Source organism: Rhincodon typus, chromosome 17 (assembly GCF_021869965.1).
Source record: "Rhincodon typus isolate 14 chromosome 17, sRhiTyp1.1, whole genome shotgun sequence".
Lineage (NCBI taxonomy): Eukaryota > Metazoa > Chordata > Chondrichthyes > Orectolobiformes > Rhincodontidae > Rhincodon > Rhincodon typus.
Genome location: NC_063348.1, coordinates 26,898,860 through 26,919,967, shown reverse-complemented (window position 1 = coordinate 26,919,967; position 21,108 = coordinate 26,898,860). Strand labels below are relative to the sequence as shown.

Here is a 21,108-nt window from a genome sequence, read left to right as displayed (position 1 = left end):
ATATCTCATCCTTGTCACCTCCATGCCTTCCGCATCCTCCATGCCCAAAAACAGAATATTCATTAGAGAACCAATGATTCATAATAACAATGGCAGGTATTGAAATGCATTTTAAAAAAGAATCCATTAAAAAACCTCCTTCCAGAACAAACTGCTGCTCTTATAATCATATAAAAATTTCAATCAGATGGTGCTATTATAGCATTAATAGCATAAGCTTTTTTCAAAGCTCCTAATCTTTTGCGAACAAACAAATGTACAGATATTAAAAGAAAAAGATTGAAAGAAGAATTACTTACAATCACAAAGAATAAATCAATTAAAGCAAGACACTACAACTGTGAAAACAATCCATTGCAGAACTAATCCATTAGCCATTCATGGAGCTTAGCTAAGCATTCATAATGAGGCCATCTGGTTAAAAAAAAACCACAATCAACTGTTTCAAAGGAGATTTTTGTGGGACTCATTAGATCAGTGTGCATACTAGGTTAGTGGGCGTGAAGAATGCAGGAGGGTCATGAAAGGAGCATAGCAGGCATGTGTGGGGCAGGAAGGGGTTGTGGGGATGAAGGCTAAATGCAAGATTGTCTTACAGCCTTGATACAATCCTGGTAAAGACCCTGTGAACTGAGGCAGGCTTTCTAACCAATCAGCATCGGCCCCTGCCCTGCATCCAAACTGCTTCTGGGATCAGTGGGCCAGATCCAATTCTGCCATCACCCACACAATTGCAAATATTTTAAATGACAGGTATTGCTGAAAATTTGCCCAATGTTTGGCAGTGAAGAAACATGCCAAGTCAACGATTACCTGTGAAATGAAACAGGTATTCACAGTTCTTCAATTTAATCACAGCAGAGGGCTTCACATCTCCAACAAAAGCTGGAGGCACACTGTTCTCAGAGTTCTGCGGTCTCAGTTCTGTCACCCAGACTTGGATGTTGATCAGAAAAAAGGAAGACTAAATGTAATGGGTTCATACGTTTGTTAGGCGAAGGGAAGATCAGCAAGATAATTTAGTGAATGCTACAAACAACAGTGAGTTGTCATATGCAGAAGGATTCCATTTCTCTACTGTATTATTTTTAATCTTGAGGGAATTAAATTTTCCTAAAATGCTGCTAATAGTTTGGCCATTGTCACCACATCCTCCATGCTGAGCTTCATAAGAATTACCAAAAATTACACCGTTAGCCTGCTTGACTCAACTAGTCCATGTGGCTCTTATGTTGCATGTTAGCAGTAGACTTAATGTCATGTATCATTGAGTCAGCACAGACCCACATTTTAATCCCACAATGTTCTAGAATCTGCCATTCATGAATCGTAGCCTCGTTTGGTCCAGTAAATAAATTCAATTTATTGTACCAGAATGTTCACATATAAACATATAAAAACAACCAGCTGGTGCATCATATTTACCCATTGTGACAAATACTGGCCAACTTTTTAATAAATGGAAAGATATCAGCATTGATTACCGAGCCCAATACAATATTTGGAAAATTCCATCAACCTTTGGATCAAGAAAGCAGCTCACCACCACCATCACAAGGACAACTAGGGATGGGCCATAAATGATGGCCAGCTAGTGATGCCCATGACCCACAAATGAATAAACAAAAACAACTAAGCCATTTACTATTGGACTCACAGACAGCTGAAGCCAATAGGAATATTTTTGAAAACTGTCCACAGAGGATTTTCTATCGCACTTTCAAAGTTTTATGTATAAGCTTACAGTGCCTACAGTAACAGTGTTCAAAGAGATACATCTCAACATCACAAACATTACAACTGATGGACTTATCAAGGTTGTGAAGGATGTGTGCAATGACCAGAAACATAGAGAAAGGTGCTATTTGACTGAAGAGAGGTAAGCCCCTTTAATGTACCAGATAAAACTTAGACCCAGATTTTGTAGAGGTCGAGTGGTCTCGTCATGCGTGTCCATGTTGAAATACAATTCGATCTTTCGTCCAGGTGACAGACAATTCACATGCTGATGAGACAAGAACATGCGAGCGAGACACAGAGACAGACCACCAGGGTAACAAAAGGAAAGGAATAAAGCAGTACAAAAAAATTCAACCTTATAAAGACAGGCAGATAGAGAAAGAACATGAAAGTAAATAATTACAGAAAGCAACAAAAACAGAACAAGTTGCCTAATACGTAAAAATTGAACTGAAATCAGATAAAGAATTTCCAAATCAAAAATAGCTGGCTGCTTTTGAGAATAATCAGATTTTGAAATATAGCACTTTCAATTACTGCTATCTAAGAGGTTCAAGCCTAAAAGTGAATGTCCTATGCACATTTCCTGGCTTGTCATTTCACAAATCAACAACCCACTAGTCCCAAATGGTAGAAAGGGCTAGTCTCTATATCTATACTTAAACCTGAAGATGATACACGAATTAGGAGATCTGAACACACTGGCTGAAAGTTAGATATAAGGCAGATCCACTTGTAGCTTTCAAAAGTAAATTGGGTGAGCACTTGAAGGGGGGAAAATCTTTGGACTTTGGGAAGAGGGCTCGATTGTGGGTCTAGCTAAATTGCTCTTACAGCAGGTTGGCACGGATCTGATGTGCCAAATTACTTTTTTCTGTGCTGAAACTAATCTATGATTTTATGGCCAAGACCCAAGTTTATCCTCTGTACAAGCGAATAGACTTTTTTTTCTCTCCAAATTCCTTTTCAAGATGGCTCTGTGGATAAAAGTAAAATGGCATTCCACTTATACCAACTGATTATATTTCCCTGTAGATTCTTCACGTTATTGTTTTACCACATTGGAAGTTTTGTGAATTTATACACTTTAACATCAAATTCCTTATTATACATTGTTCTCTGAATTATTCACTAATCTAATGATTTACTATGCTTTCTAAAGTTCGCTTGCACATGATTGAATTAATATACAATTACGCACAGTAATACTACATTATTTTGGAAGATCCTTCAATGTGATGTTCCTAAAGAAATGCACAAACTTACTTTAAAAACACCCAACACATGAGGGGAACAATGGAGAAAATGTACACAAGCACATTAACTAATGTATTAAAAAGTGTATAAACCAAATTGAACCCCTTTGGAGTCCAAGCCTATTTCTGATCATTTTATAACTGCTGAAAAAGCTACAACCAATTAGAAGCTCATCAAAAATGTATTAAATAATTCATTAGCTACAAATTACGCAGCACAGAAGTCCGAAGTATTAAATTGTTCCTTTAAAAATAGCTGTTGTCAAAAATCCCAAATAAAAACTGCAAATGAAATAACTGACCTCTCTTTGATCATTATCCAGGTGCAGGTGTTCTGTATGTTGCTTTTGTCTGTCCTTTCGTCTCCACTGGGCAGGAGCACTCCGTTTTACCCACCTTAAAAAAGACTTAACATGTTATAACAATAATATTAAATACACAATTGCATATCTCCTTTCCAATCTACTGCCATATCCATACGTATAATATCCTAAAAACAGTCACTTCAACAGTATGACTGTTCATGGAATCTGGTGATATTGTTTCAAAAGTTAAAAAAAAATCATATGATAGCCAAAAACTAATTACATGAAAAAAATGCAACTAATTTCATTGATCTTGTCCTTTGATTATAAAAATCAGTGAAGATCAGAAGAAATAAGGAAAGCCACTGGTACACTGACTAGTCAATCAAGACTGGTTATTTTCAGATATCCTGTATATTATTCCATTGTGTGTTCACATCTATCTCTACGTTCAAGTGATATGGTATCTGTCTGATCTTTTATGAATGCTATTTCATGGAGATGAAATGTGAGTCAATCAGGAACAGTGAAACACAAAACTTGGTAGATTAATCAATCAACCATGAACACATAAGTTAAATTTTTCAATGAAAACTCAGATCACCTTAGGGTAATCAGCAGAAGAAAGAGGAGGAGGAGGATGCTGTTTAGATCTTCGAGCCAGCTCCACTAATTAACTTAATTCAATAGTGATTTTGTCAGAAGTGTGATGTGCAGACATCAAAACATTGTTTTATAAATTTTATATGTTTGTATTACTGCAAAACAAAGTTCTGTCAAATTGAACTGAAACAGAGGACAGTGCACTGTACATAGAAAAATAGGAAAATCTAACTGAGCAATCTACATACTCTGGGATACATCCAAGTTACTCACTTATTGCTGGCTGGTGAAGAGGAAAGCACATCTGACTGCAGTTTGGGAAAGAATCCAGATTCATATTTTCCCTGCCCAATCTTCATATCCAACAGGTGAGGGTGTACAGCAGCGTGGTCAATTTTTGCAAGTCTCGTTTCAATTGCCTTCTCTGCAGAGGACAAGTAATGTCCATGACTTGTGTTCTCAATCAATCATTATGTTGGCACAAAAATAATGAAAAATACTTTGTTTGTGCCCATTAAGCAAAAGTAGAAAATTAACTATTTCAAAGATTTGCACTACCTTACTGTAATGTAGCACAAGCAGTGCAATTAATTGTACACAATTAATTAACACAAATACCATGCAATTATATTTCCACCAGATTTTTAGTACAAAATTCATGATCGTAATTTCAATTTTGTCACAGCAAAGCTTATTGTTGAGTGGATTATTCATGCAAAGATGAAATAAAATATCTTTAATGATTTATTTCCATTGCTTCTTTTATATGACACTCCCTTAACAAATTTTACAACAGGCATTGGTGGAACACTAAAGCTCTAAAGTTTAGTCCTAAGGAAATGGTTTTGAAATATGAGGCCGCTAACTAAGTAGATGTCCTCATGAGTAGTACCAGGTCATACAGACCAAATGATCGCAGCTTTAATCCCAATTATTTTATAATTACAGGTAGCACAGCTATAATGCGTGTCATGTTAACACGAATTGGCTGTAATGCAATTAATGCATAAAGGATGCTGTTTGGATAACACGAACTTTCTGTTGTACAGGTATAGCAATTTTCTATAGTGATTTCCCTACAACGCGATTTTCTATGGCAATTTGCTATAGTGCGAGGCCACACAAAAATGCTACTATCACAATTTAGGAGAACCAGTTGTAGCTGATCTCAGCCAGTGCAGCAGCGGAGATACTACATTTGATCCTACTACCTCAGAAAGAAAGGAAGTTGGTTGGAAATGGAACAAATGATGGGAAAAGGAAGGAGGAAAGAAGATGAATGGAACAGGAAAAGCAACAAGACAGGGGAATAACGTAAAAAGGAAAACAATTGAAATCCTTCAGTCATAAAATGGTTGCAAAACAGAGGAAGGTCATGCAGGCCAAAATGTCTGTGATGGCTCTGTGCAAGGGCAACTCAGTTTATGCCACCTTTCTGCCCTTTCCCTCATAGCCCAGAAAAATTCTTCTCTTTGGATATGTATCCAATTCTCTTTCAAAAGCTACAATTGAATTTACCTCCAGCACATTCTCAGGCAATGAATTCCACAATCTAAATGCCCACTGCGTAAAATTGTCTTTTACATTTTGCTATTGGTTCTTTTGTTAATCACATGACTGTCCTTTGGTTCTCAACACCAATGACAACAGTTTCCACTTACTCTTAAAAAGCCACCATGATTTTAAACACCTCTATCAAGTCACATCTCAACCTCCTCCAAATTGCAGCCTGGGTCAATGCTTTGTCCAAGATAAAGCAGGACGCTTATCAGTGCTTATCTGCACTCTGCAAGGGTAGGTGTCACCATCTTCTGTCTGCTACCTCACACTTAAAATCGGAATTCAAACTAATAACGTAACCGGAGTCAGAGAAACCAGAAGCACTCCGTGTGTAAAATGTCAACAAGTTCCTGATTGTACAAGTAGAATGTTTAAAAATGGAGTTGCACACCACCCCACTCTAATGCAGAAGAATTATTGTAATTAGTAAGGTGAACATTGCAGTTTTCCATTCCAACAACCTGAGGCATTGATGCAATTATGTCAATATTTTTCAAACCTTTTTTTTTAAAGTGGTAGTCCATCTGAAAACACCAAAAAAAAGGATTAAAACACCATGGTCTTGAACTTCTAAAGAGCAAGATATTTAACTTCTACATACTTTATTTCAATTGAATGGTTAGCCTAAATGTGACGTGTGAAGAGAGGCAGAAAAATGTGACAAAATGAAGGTTTGGAGATAACCCATTTATATTGTCAGTACAATTGACATGAGAAGTACAAGAAAAAGTGCGCTAAATAAATATGATACTTCAGTTCACTGGCTATACACTTACCATTTTTTCTTATTATTCATAGCTTCATAACAGGTTAGAAAAAATAGTATTTGATCAAAAATTAAAGGCAATTTAAACTTTTCTTAGCCAAAATCTTGAAGATTACCCAAAGAATTCTTTTCAGGGTAATATCTTTTCTGTAATATCTAGTGTTCTAATTAATTTGCTTCCATGTTCACGTACTCAGCCTTGACTCAAGGTTCACAAAATTGTTTGGCATTGTCCCCCCTTGAACTCAACATAAAAATATTTATATGAAGTGCCAAATCTGCATTTTTGATTCCCCCCTGTCATTGAGGTGGTATGTCCTTAGGAATACTTTAGTTTATATAACTAAACATATAGCAATTTGGTGAAAGGACCAACATAAGCAACACCTTCAGCCTATTAATGCAAGAAACTTGAAGACAAAGTAAAATATTGTTAATGTGTACCATGACTTAAATTCTGGATTGCTTATAGATTTTGACTTAGACAATTATTTTTAAAATAGCTTTTATTTTCCCATTGAAAATATACTTAAATCTCTCTATTTTGTCTCTCAATATATCACTCTGATTGAAGGGAAGTGCTTTTGTCCTGTTCCTGGGTATCTACAAATTTCAATCTCAGCTTGACCAGCAGGATGAAATTTAATCAAGAAAAAAAGTTACACAGCATGGAAACAAGCCCTTTCATCCAACCAGTCCATGCCGACCGTAATTCTACACTAAAATAGTCGCATTTGCCTGCGCTTGGCCAATATCCCTCCAAACATTTCTTATTCATGTACTTATCCAAATGTCCTTTAAATATTGTAACTGTACCCGCATCCATCACTTCTTCTGGAAGTTCATTCCACACACGAACCACTCTCTGTGTAAAAAGATTGCCCCTCATGTCTTTTTCAAATCTTTCTCCTCTCAACTTAAAAATATGCCCCTTGTCTTGAAATGCCCCATCCTCAGGAAAAGACACCCACCATTCCCCTTATCTATAGCCCTCATGATTTTATAAATCTCTGTATGGTCACTACTCAACCCCGATCATGTTGCGGCTGTACAAGACATTTGTTAGGCTACCTTTGGAATACTGCATTTAGTTCTGGTCTCCCTGTTATAGGAATGATGTTGTTAAAAGATTCACAAATCTGTTGCCAGGGTTGGAGGGTTTGAGATACAAGGAGAGGCTGAATAGGCTGGAGATATTTTCCCTGGAGCGTCGGAGACTGAGGGGTGACCTTATAGAAGTTTATAAACTCATGAGGGGCACGGATAGCGTAAATAGCCAGGGTCTTTTACCCAGGGTAGTGGAGTCCGAAACTAGATGGCATAGGTTTAAGGTGAGAGGAGAAAGATATAAAAGAGACCTAAGGGGCAACTTTTTCACGCAGAAGGCGGAGCATGTATGGAATGAACTGCCAGAGGAAGTGATGAAAGCTGGTACAATTACAACATTTAAAAGGCATATGGATGGATATATGAATAGGAAGGGTTTAAGAGGAATATGGACCAAATACTGGCAAATAGGACTAGATTAATTAAGGATATCTGGTCAGCATGGACAAATTGGACCGAAGGATCAGTTTCTGTGCTGTATATCTCTGTGACTCTATGACTCCTAAACTCCAGCAAAAAAGGTCCCAGCCTATCCAGCCTCTCTTTATAACTCAAACCTTCCTTTCCCAGCATCATCCTGGTAAATCTTTTCTGAACCCTCTCCAGCTTAATAATTACCCTTCCGATAACAGGGCAGTCAGAACTGGACACAGTACTCAGAAGAGGCCTCACCAACATCCTGTACAGCCTCAACATGATGTCCCAGCTCCTATCCTCAAAGGTCTGAGCAACGAAGGCTAGCGTGCTAAGTGCCTTCTTAACCACCCTGTCTACATGTGATGCAAACGTCAAAGAATTTTGTACCTGAACCCCTAGATCTCTCCGTTCTACAACACTACCCAAGACCCTACTTTTAATTGTATAAGTCCTGCCCTTGTTTGTTTTACCAAAATGCAATACCTCACATTTATCAAAATGAAACTCCATCTGCTACTCCTTAGCCCATTGACCCAACTGACCAAGATCTCTTTGTAATCTTAGATAACCATCTGCAAACTTTCTAACCATGTCTTCTAATATTCTCATCTAAATCATTTACGTAAATGACAACAAAAGTGGACCCTGCACTGATCCCTGCAGAACACCGTTGGCAACAGGCCTCCAGTCTGAAAAACAACCATCCACCCACCGCTCTCTGTCTCCTGGCATTATGCCAATTTTGTATTCAATTGGCAAGTTCATCCTGAATCCCATGTGATCTAACTTTACTAATAATTCTACTATGCAGAATCATGTCAAAGGCTTTATTGAGGTCGAAGTAAACAATGTCTACTGCTTTACCTCATCAATCTTCTTCCCTGCACCTGCAAGTTCCCCTCCAAGCCACACACCATCCTGATTTGGAAATATATTGCTGTTCCTTCAGTGTTGCTGGGTCAAAATCCTGGAACACCAACCCTAATGGCATTGTGAGTCAACCTACAACAAAACCATGCTGACTATCCCTAATCATTCCTTGCTTCTCCAAATGTATATAAATCCTATCTTTCAGAATCACCTCAAACAACTTACCCATCATTAAAGTCATTCTCACACATCTATAGTTCCCACAACTCTCCTTACATCCCTTCTTAAACAAAGGCACAACATTAGCCACTCTTCAGTCATCTGGCACCTCACCCACAGTTATAGATGATACAAATATTTCTGTAAGAGGTCCCACAGTGGCCTCCTTAACTTCCCAAAATGTGTGTTCCATTGTCAGTGTACGATCCATTGTTGGATTCTCCTGCCTCTCTAATGGATGAATTCCAGGATGGTGTCATCTCATATGATGTTAAGTCAAATCAAGATTTACAGATCTGATTGTCAACATTACATACGAGTATTATTGAAAAAAAATGACACTGTCAAAATTTTTTGTCATGTACTTAACAGGACAGTTGAAAGATTGCTAATTTTCAAAAAAAGCAACAATTAATATTTCACAATGTTGATCAGTTGGCAACTCTGATTGAACGAAGACTTGTTATGGAAAATGCACCAAGGACAAAAGTGTCCCATGCTTTTGTTTAACTCAAAAAAGGAATAATATTTGGACATGATACACTTGCTTGAGGAGAACAGGTGCCAACATATGAATATGTATGTACTTTCCAGCAAATTACATGTGTTGCATTATGAGGCCGATTGATTTCCTTTAACCTTTAAAATCATTTTAAGGTAAAGTTGCCATAGCCCTAATGTACCACAGGGCTGCTCTCTCATTAGCTAGAGATGATTGATAGTGGTTAAACCTGATTCACCATGTCTCAGGCAAAGGAAGAGGTTGAGAAGAAAGTACTTTCATAATAATCTCAGCTGGTGTGGGAAATGAACCTGTGTTATTGGCATCACTCTGCATCACAAACCAGTCATCCCGCCAACTGAACTAACCGATCCCCTGATTATAACTGTAATTCATAGCACATTTTGCATTTTCAGCAAGTGCTATCCAATCACAACAAACATTAGGCATTATGTTTCAAGTTTTGCTAGCATGTGATGGACAAGTATAATTAGAACTCTGTCTCTTGTGAATAGTCAAAAGGACATATTATTTGATATGGTCGACCACTTTTTGGGATGAATGGTCTATGTACTTCATATTACACTGGCACTGAAATTCATTTATCATATTACTTAATTGCAAGGTATGCATAATTTCATTATGGCTTGATAGTAGCACCCTGTTAATGGAAACTACCACTTGTGTTACTACTACTATGTAGGAATGTGAAATGATTTATTGCAATAATTGTACAAAAGTTTGAGGTACCTTACCATTCCAGCGTAATTTAGAGTCAAAGAAACTCATGAAGCTTTTAAAAGTGCATGGAAAACCTTCAACCCATTCTGTCTGCTCCAGTCATCAAACATCCATCTATTTTAATCTCTAATCCGCCTCTAATTCGAAGCAAGCTGGGAATTTCTATGGTGTGAATCATTCGTGAGTATGCCCAATGCATAGCAAGAAATAATCAATTTGGGTTGCCATTTAACAACGGGATGTCTTTGATACACTCGTTTTGCTATCACAGTTACATAGTGAGCTCTAAAAAGTTGCCAATAAGGTCAATCTTATAGCAAATGGAGCTGTAGAGTCTCAATGTACATATTAACTAGTCAAGATAGACTTACAGGAGACAATAACAAAAATCTTCAGTGAATTTCTCAAACAGCACATTGGAAGACGGAGCTTATTAGATTGAGTGGAATGTAGCACAATGAAGCTTGGGAAGAAATTCAAAATTCTGAAATGCAGCCCCATATTCAAATATAGCAAACATATCACTTGCATTTCGAGAACATGCAAGAGGTACGCAGTGCAGGATAATTCTATCAAAAACATGCTTCTCTTGGAAGTAAGTAAAAACTAGGCATAGATCCCATAGATCAATACCATTATTTGGGCATATAAAATGTCACTGAAGCTGAACTTAACTGCAGGAACTGTTCAGTTAAATGAATACAAAATCTATAAAATTATTGAAATTAGGCTGACCAACCAGCAATGGCCCAAGCACCAAAAATAACAATGACAAACCTAGCCCCACTAATCCTGCAAAGTCATCATTACTAACACCTGGGGACTTGTACCAAAATTAAGAGAACTGCTGACAGACTAGTCAAGCCAAGAGTGACTATGTCCCAGTCACCACCATCACCATCCATAGGTATATCCTCTGTGGCATACCTAGCGGGACAGATCCACCACAACTAGCAATGCAGCGGCATACAGTTGGCAGTGAGTTGCCGAAGAGTGCCTAACATTGACTCCACACCTCAAGAAGTCTCATGGTATGAGGTCAAACATGGGCAAGGAGACCTCCCACCAATTACCAACTGTGGTCTTTTGCTAATGAATAAGTACTCCTCTATATGAAAGGGTATAGAATGTACTCTTGTAGGGGTACTTCAATGCCCATCACCAAGAGAGGCTTAATAGCATCACCACTGACTGAACTGGCTGAGATCTAAGAGGTGTCACTGTTGGGTCTGTAATTAGAAGTCAGGCAAACAACAAGACAGACAACCTGCCTGGCCTGCTGTGTTCCTCCAGCTCCACACTGTGTTTATCTAAGACAGAAAACCTGCCTATTTACCAGCCTCTTGGCTGCAGATGCACCTAGTATTGATAGTATTGGTAGGAGTGACCACATTACAGGTCCTAAGCCATTTGCTCACTGTGCAAAATTCACACTGAAATAGGGCATATCAAAGCTATCATGTTGAATAATGGTTACCCTGACAGAGGATTGTTCATTGTGCGATGGGCATACTCACTAACAAGCATAAGGCTGCTTCTTTTGGAAGGAAAAGCTATATCTAAACATTAAGCAATAGACGAAGTTAACTATTCAAAGTTGCTACTATACAGTAGCGACATTCATGGTATTTTCCATTAACAAGATGCTGTCACCAAGCCAAAATGACATTTTCTGATCATGCAAATAAGTAATGTGGTAATAATTTTTATGCAGATGTAAAAAGGTACATCGTCTGTACATTCAAACAACTGTTGCATTGTATCAACAAGCTTATACCTTTGGCTATTTGTTATATGCAGAATATTGGCCATTCTCAACCAATCTTTGATTGCAAAATTCATCATAATATCAAACATTAGATGTAATTCTCTGATGGGATTGTCCAGAAATTGTTATCTAAAGTGTACGAAGAACCATATTAGTAACTAATTTAAGATCATGAGCCCTCTGTAGGACAAAGGAAAATGTCCAGACATTACTTTCTTATTAAATTAAACTAGAGTGTTGGGACAAAAGTTACTTGGTGCATTCTCCACAGAAATGAAAACCAGAATTGACTTGCCGCCCAATTTGCAGATTTTCTTGCATGCTATATAAATTGTTGCTGCCTTTGAGATTTGCTTTTCTTGCATCTGACCTGATAAGTGCAGGATGAACAGTTTCAACAGCATGTCTTATTTTTCTTAAGTCCTTTATTACAAGCAACTATTTATTACATTTGAAGTTGCCGTTGGAGTGGTGGGTGAAGGATCTAGTTTCGCTGTTGATGGCTTGTTTTGTAGGTACCTAGCACTGCTCTCTACAAATGCTGGAGATTGCTTGATGACAAAGACCTTGTCCACGGTTGTTTCTCCCCAACATAGTGCGATTCAATTTATAGGCTTGGAAATTGGCATTAAGAATGTTGTCGTATCAGACTGGATTCTCGTGCTCAACTGGCTACAGAATACCACCATTGGTGTGCAGGAATACTCATGCACAACAATATGGCCAACTTAGCAAGGTTGAACTCAAATAAGAATGCTCTCATACCAATCAACTCCCTGCAAAAACGTTGGTGTTAGAGCTATTGTTCTGCCTTTTGATTTGCAGATAGACCTTAAGCAGAGAAAGTGGAATGCATCCAGTTACTCTATGTGATACTGTAGGCTGTCAATGCCTCACTGCAATACAGGAGTGTTTAGGAACCACTGCCTGGGGAATTTTGATCTTTGGTTTTTAGTCAAGTCCATGCTCTCTTTGAAGCCTGCTTTTGCCAGGCAATGAGCCATTTTAACATCTGATGTGGTGTTTCTGGGGAGATAATCAAAAACAGCAAAACTTCAGAAGTGAGTTGAGGGGATGTACTATTGATTGTGACCTTGGGATCTTGGAGTTTGTAGAGAGAATTTAAATTTTACAAAATTTCTGTCTTTCCAGACTTACTGTCCGGCTGAAGATTTCTGAGGTTTAGACAAAGCAATCAACAAGCAACTGATGCTGCTTGGTGTGTGAGATGAGACCATAGACATCAGCAAACAAGAGCCTGTTTAGTAGCTTCTCGTGATCATGTGCAAGCTCTGAGCTTTTGCAAGTTGAAGAGGCTGCAGCCTGTCCTGAACTAAATGTCCTGTTCTAAGTCAAGATCTTTGAATGTGCAAGACAACATGGCTGAAAAGTAGATGGCAAACAGAACTGATACCATTATGCAGCGTTACTTCATGTCATTGATGACAGGAAAGGTACCTGACGAGATGCCATTGAGTATCACACTCCCATCATGCTATAGAGATGAGTAGATCGCATTGATTGTCTTTCATTTATTTATACACTAAACAAAAGCAAAATACTGTGAACACTGGAAATCTGAAATAAAAACAGAAAATGTGGGGAAATCGAGCAGGTCTGGTGACAACTTTGTTGAGAAATAGAATGTTAATTTCTCTTTCCACAGTTGCTGCTGGGCTTGCTGAGTTTGTTTATGTTTGTACAGAATTTTTCATAGTCAACTGGAATTACTGTACTTCTAATAAATCTAACCATGGCTTTGATTTAAGAGGCCATATAACTGAAAAGACATAAATACTTTACTCTAAACCTACTCAGTTTTGAAGAAGGGTCATATTGGGCTCAAAATGTTAACTTTGCTTCCTCCCAACAAATGCTGCCACATTTGCTGAGGTTGTTCAGCATTTTCTGTTCTCATTTCAATATGAATTAAAGTTGGGAATTTTTTTTTAATCTGAATATTACTGCTAAGGCTATATTTGTTGTCCATGAAAGTTGCTGAGATCCACCAATTTAGCACTGTCAGCTTAGATGACCACTGATGTGGGAAATGGTAAAATATATAGTTACACTTCTGAGATATATTCTTCGGAAACAGTGGGAGAATATTTACTCTGCATAATGCCACGATATGTGGCCAAGTTGTTTGAGGCACAGTAGTGTGCAAAACAGTTAATGTTCCATTCCCCTGGACCAACATCTCTTGGTTTATCAAACAGAGAATTTGACGGGAACAGAAATTTTTTTTAAAAAAAAGAATATTTTCCTCTTTTCACATCTTTACATAATGCAATTTATCATCAGGAAGATGAGGATCTTTCCATGTTCAACTTTCAGAATGTACGTGGAGTAAAAGAAAATAGATACCCATTTCCTCTGGTTTTGACAACATGTTCAAGCACAATTAGAAATTGCAGTGGCTCAAACTCAGGATAATTTCAGTATCAGTCCAATCCAGCCATCCCGGTAAATGGATCTTAATGTATTCTAGCAATATACATTTAGAGTATCATGGCTAAAAGCCATGTCTTTCACCCAGTTATTCCGGTGGTCAAGTGCAATCGAAACAGAAAATGAAACAAAATAGAAGTCAAACATTGGGTACCACACGGCCCCCTTACCTGCTGCATCTATGGTAGTACACTTCTGATACATTGACGTACGGAGCGTTGGCGTTCTAACATTCAAAGTTCTGATTTTGTCAACTCGAGCATCAAATACCCTTAAGATTTGGTCTTTATCATCATCATCATGGCACATTATTTTATTATCAATGAATGAAGCAAACATTTGTGTTTCAAGAAATCTGGATAGGAATGGCAGGTAAGGTTCAGGCTGGTCAGAAAGGAAAGAAGCCTGTGAAAAAAGAATAGGAGAATGATTCAACAAAAGACAACCCATCTGAGGTGAAAGAAGTGCTTTAGCATACAAGCAATGAAACGCCTAATGATATAAACTTGATCTGGAGTTACACAATTTACTTATAGTACAACAACATGCACCAAGTAAGTACTTGTGTAGTGATGCTAAGCCTGTATACTTAAATGGGTTACCTCATTGTTATGGGTAGCATCAGTTCCTGGGGAGTAAAAGAAGAAAATTATTACTTTGGGCACTATTTTCTGGCATAAAGGAATTTTTACCAGTAATTTTAATGCCAACCAAGTTGCTCCTCCATAGTGTTGCACATAGGGAGTTAAGATCATGCTCAGTATCCAAGTCAAACAGAGATAGGAGGGAATAAATTGGGTGGAGTGGGCCGGTGGTGTGTGCATGAATGAAAAAAGGTGGGAACCCAAGAGCAAGATGAGAAAACACTTAAGAATGCCTATGGGATCCTGAGAAGATATGATTAAAAATTGTATAAAATACTGTTTTGACATCCAATTGGATTATAGCATCCAATTCTGGGCCTTACACTTGAGGAAGGATATAATAATTTTAGAGATGGTGTAGAAAAGATTCCAAAGAATGTTTCCAGCGATGAAGGGCTTCAGGTATACAGAGCTGAGTTTGTTCTCCTCAAAAATTGAGAGAATATTAGATTTAAAAAGCTTGATAGGAGATCAAATACTCAAAATAAAAGAGCAGGAAGATTCTGGGGAATCAAATACTGCAAAAAGGGAATAGATAATAAAGCAGAAGCAATAAACAAAGAAATTTAAACAGTGACATCAGTGTGACATGACAATCACCATATACAAAGCAGCAGCACTCAAGAAAGGCTTTTAAGGCAACAATATGGGTTAAGTATCTCTACATTTCACTTTTTTGCAACTTTGTAGTATCTTTAGCTCAGGGCCGAAGTAAAGGAGCCCACACATGAGGGAGAGAGGTAAAATTCCAAAAGTGATGACAACACAAGATGATCAGTAGCTGTTAAGTGTTCTTTTGTAATTTCAAGTTTAATTCTGAGTTAGTAAAGAAATTAATAAATAGAGCCATGGCAGAGTAATTTAGTCCTGTAGAATGCATAACCCATGCCAAGTGAATCTCCAGCACATTTCACATGGAGGAGCTTAAATTCTAAGGTTCAGTACATGTGCAGCTGGTGTCACCACAACACACGCACGAGAGTTTTTTTTTTGTGGATAGCATGCTTCAGGAGGAAATTATTCTTCAGTTATTCTTAGCTTAAAAGTGACAAGGTAAAAAGGAACTGGTGATCATTAGACAATCAAGGTAGATTAGGCAAATAGTACAGAAGTAACCTTAACCTAACCCCAACTCAAGCACGTCCCCCTCTCCAAATGGTATTCAAGTCCAGATACCAATAAGAATGAAGATAGCTCTGCGGGCAATAGCCAGAACCATGTCCACAGCCTAGCAAGGAGCAGGAGGAAGACTGGAAAATCAATTGGGGATTTTTTAAGTTAGGGGAACTGACAGACATTTCTGTCACTTCAGACATGAGCCCAGGGTTACATGGTCTCCCTAGTATCAAAGTCAAGGATTATCATTGTTGTATAGTTTATGCACCTCCATGAGATTCCCTGATTTATTCTCCATTTTTTTTTCTAAAAGTTAGTGCATTGATTACACTCCGTGTATTGGTACCTCCATTATTTCTTCACTTTCATCAAATAGATTGTCACCTGACTTGTCCAGGATGGACTGTCTTTCCAGTTATGTAACATTTTCCTTAATTGATACTGTTACTCTGCCAACCCTTCACTTCTCTTTCATTCCTTCCATAACCTTAACAATTCTTCTCTTTTTGAGCCTCATACCTGTTATCACTGCAATATCATAATCCTATGTTGCCATCTGCTCACCAGCTTTGTTTATAAGCTTCACACATTTAAATATATTCACTGCAAACCTAATTTACAATCTTTTTGCATTAATTAAGAGACTAAGAAATTGGAGCAGGAATAAGCCATTTATTCCTTCAAGACTGCTACATCATTTAAAGAGATCATGGCTGATCGACAACACCATTTTCCTGTACTATTTCTGTATCTCTTGATGTTTTTAATGTAGAAATCTGTCAATCTCAGTCTTGAACATGCTGAATGGCTGAATCTCCAAAGGTCTCTTGAGCAAGGAATTCCAAAGATTCACCATCCTCTGAGTTGAAGAAATACTCTAAATAGCCGACCATCAACCTCAACAACACGCTCCTGTGCTATTTCTATATTCTTTGATACCATTAGTCTCCATTGATGTATCAATCACTGTCTTGAGCATGCTCAATGATACGCTTCTTTAGTCACCTGGAATAAAGATTCACTACCCTATGAGTGCAGATGTTCCTCCTCGTCTCTGTCTTTATTGGCCGACCTCTTATTCTAAGTTAGTGCCCTAGTTCTAAACTAACAAGCTGAGTAAACATCCTTTCTACATCCACCTTGTCATACCTTACAAGGATTTTGTAAGTTTCAATGTGACCACCTGTCATTCTTTGTAACTCTAAACAATACAGGCCCACATTCCTCAGTTTCAACTCACAAAACATCCCTGCCATTCCAGGAATTCATCTGGTGAATCTCATTGAACTCACTTTATGATGAGTACATTCTCCCATAGACAGGAAAACCAAAACTATACAGCATTCACAGTTCTTTCAGTTTTTATCTTGTGGTGCAGTGTTGTGTGCCTGCCTCTGGCCAGAAGATCCAGGATCAAGTCTCACCTGATCCAAAGATGTATCATAATAAGAATGAACATGTCATTAGGAATCAAAACTGGGCATTTTCCTAATGTAATTAGTGACCCAGGTTTGAGTGTTCAGGTCACATTTGCAAATTGCAGATGATACAAAACTTTGAAGTATCCTGAACTGCGAGAAGAACAGTGATCGACTTCAAGAGCGCATAAACTGGTTGGTGCAAAATGCAGACAAACAGCAGATGAAATTTAATGCAGTCAATTGTGAAGTAATACACTATGAAAGGAAGAAGAAGAAGTGTTGATGTAAATTCAATACAAGGTAAAAAGATAAAGTCGCCATAGCCTTACCAGACCACAGAGCTGCTTTCCCATTAGAGAGAGGCTGATGGTGATGTTTTAACCAGATGGTCGGTTGGACTATGGCAATTTTACCTTTATTCTATACAAGATGAAGAAACAGAGATACTTCATGTTAAAGTACACAAGTTGCAGAAGGTTCGGAGCAGATATCGAAAATGATCATGAAAGCATATACGATTCTGGACTTTATAAACAGACACAAGGAAAAAACAAGCAAGCTATGATGGATCTTGATAGAACACTAATTCAGCTACAAATGGAGTAGCGTGCTCAATTCTGGATGCCTGACTTGAGGAAGAATAAGGAAGTTTTTCAAAGGGCACAGAAAAGACACATAATAACAGTTCACGTGATCTGAGACCTCAGTTGCATGGACAGATTTTAAAAGCTGTGGTTGGTCTCCTTCGAGAAAAGAAAGAAGAGGTTTGATTGAGGTGCTCAAAATTGTGAGATGTCGCAACGAAGTAGTTAGAGAGGAGTTGTTCCCATTGGAAAAAATTTGAAGAGAAGGAGGTTACCAATTTAAGAAGATTGGCAGAAGGACCACAGAGTTCATCACACCACCAGCTACAAACATATTAGTACTATAAACACTATAAGGAAGATTCACATGGAATTTTTTCATGAAATTTGCACTTAATATACTCAGTAATAAATACATTTTGCAAATTGGTGGTTAACAAACACTTAGGAAGTACTTAAATGAGCTGTATAAACACAAGTTCTTTTTAGGATAAATTTTCAACAGGGTTTCCATACAGGCACTATTTAAATTACGTGCAAAGAATACTCCAGTAACTTGCTACCATTAACAGGTTGCCATATCCCTAAGTTCCTGGTTCAACTTAATTTACATAACGTGTATGCGATTCTAACTGAGAAGGACCTAGCATTATGACTTAACTGAGTCAGGAAGGGCAGGAAACAGTTGCTTATAACCTGTATGGAAGAATAGGAGGAATTACGTATATTTTAGTATTAGCTAAGAATGGACAATAAAACATCGAGAACACCATGGTGGCATAGCATCATACAGAAGACACCCTTCAGCCCATCCAGTCTGTACCACCAAAAATACGCTAAATTTACACTAGATATAACACAGTGAGGAGCTGGAGGAACACAGCAGACCAGGCAGCATCAGAAGAGCAGAAAATTTGACATTTTGGGTCGAGACTCTTCTTCAGGTATGGGGAGGGGGAAGGGAGCTCAGAAATAAATAAAGAGGGGAGTGGTGGGGCTGGGAAAGGTAGGTGGGATGGTGAGAAGGGAGCACAGGTAGAGAGTGGTGAGGGTTGGTCAGTGAGGTGGGAGGGGCGGATAGGTGGGAGAGAAGATGGACAGGTTGTGCTAGGTCAAGGAGGTGGGGATGAGAGGGAGGGTTGGTCATGGGATGAGGCCGGCGGGGGGGGCAGTGGGGAGATTTTGAAACTGGTAAAATCCACATTTAGGTCATTGGGCTGTAGGCTCCCGAGGCAGAATATGAGGTGCTACTCCACCAGTTTGTGGGTGGCATTATTGTGAGACTCGAGAAGGCTCAGAATGGACATGTCACCCAAGGAGTGGGAGGGGGAGTTGAAATGGTTGGCGACCGGAAGGTGTTGCCATTAGGCGCGAACAGAGTACACATGCTCTACAAAGCGGTCTCCAAGCAACAATTTGTGCAACACTGCAAGCCACCTGAATTCCTGAATAAATGAAGATGATAGGGGACAGAAGGGAGAACTCAAGAGCACAGGTAATCATTACTGCTGGTGACAATGTCACCTTATGGTGCATGTTACCTATAAGTGTTCTTGCAGATGGCACAGCTGCCAGTGCTCTGCTGGTGATTCTGAGCAAAGTTCTTCTGCTTAATTCAGGGCAACCTTTAAACGTAGATGTGAAGCTGCTATTGCCTGAGCATAATCTCATTCAAAAAACAGGTTTACAAAAATATAGTGTCAAGGGCTCAAAATCTCGGTGTAATTCAGTGCTGACAAATGTATAGAGTATAGGGATTAACAAAGAAAGCAACTTTTTTAAAAAAGATTTTTAAAGAAAGAGCTTTAGCAATTCAGATCATAAACTTCTTTCCCAATCAGAGGTGCTATTTTCAGAAGAAGTGTAATAACAACTACAAAACTGGAAAAAAATTAGAGAATAGAGTACATATAATAAAAATATAATACCATAATGCTTTCAACATCTATAAAGTTTATGCATACCTTCAACTTCCACTGAAGCGATACTTAGCAAATAGCTAACAATTCACCTTTAATGGTTAACTCACCTTATCAAAGTTCTGCATTTGTTCCCGATTGCTGAACCAAGATTCTTTGTCTTGGTTTGGCTGAATTACAAACACCTCATAATCTGCAAACATCTGAGTAAAACGATTGGCAAAGATTTCTCTGATCTGGATGTTAAGCTGATGAATCTTCAGCTCTTCCTTGTCACAATGAACCTTCAAATCTTTGTTACTTCCAGCTTCCCCTCTTACTTCCAGCTGCAAGAATATAACAAGAAATAGATCAATCGTTTCTTAAGGTTACCATAAACTGGAGCCACCTCGATGTCACTTCTGGAAATATTTAGCCATTGTTTCTACTAATGAATTTGTTGAAGGATTATTATTCATTTAAAGAATACCCAGTCGCAGTTCTGACACTTGCAAACATTAAATACAATTTCAAACCATACCACATAGTGCGCAGACAAAGGTTCCAATGAGATTAAATGTTCAATCTGGATTAAAGATACCTTTTGCCAATTTTATGACACATGGAACATCACACCACTCTCTGAACTAATGTAGAACAATCTTGGGATCACTTGAAAATGAACTTTTATCAAAAAAATAAAAGTTAAATGTCCAAAGCTTGTGACTTAACAAGCTGACTAACTTGCTTTCCATTTATAAGGACATGCTATATTTATTCAAAATTAGTGAGAAGAAATCAGAATTAAATAAAGGTTATAGGAAAAAGATGCAGATCATTTCAAAGAAGAGCTGTTGCTGTAAAATCCGTTTGATTCAATCAACACTGGTAAAATAAAGCGCCCATGAAATATAGTCAAAACAAAAAAAAAATTATCATAGAAAATCTGATACCACAAGAGGCGATGCAGAATTCAATACCTTGTTACACATTTTTTACGTATAGTTTCCAAGTACTTGCAAATCATCTATTTCTCTTGCAGCTTTTAATTAATAGCTTTGTTCACTTCTGGGCAAATGCAGAAATGGGCAGCACAGTGGCACAGTGGCTAGCACTGCTGCCTCACAGCGCCAGGGACCC

At 38.1% G+C, this 21,108-nt stretch overlaps 1 protein-coding gene across 1 annotated transcript in view; it reads right to left on the bottom strand.

Annotated features, from left to right (window-relative positions):
* The window catches only part of dennd5a (DENN/MADD domain containing 5A), a 139,994-nt gene that overhangs the window by 57,486 nt on the left and 61,400 nt on the right, over window positions 1-21,108 (bottom strand). The window contains exons 7-10 of the mRNA XM_048607332.1: window positions 20,100-20,315; window positions 14,476-14,710; window positions 4,178-4,328; window positions 3,299-3,392 (exon numbers count right to left, since the gene is read on the bottom strand). Coding sequence (XP_048463289.1) covers window positions 3,299-3,392; window positions 4,178-4,328; window positions 14,476-14,710; window positions 20,100-20,315 — 696 coding nt within the window. The remainder of the gene's footprint in view (window positions 1-3,298; window positions 3,393-4,177; window positions 4,329-14,475; window positions 14,711-20,099; window positions 20,316-21,108) is intronic.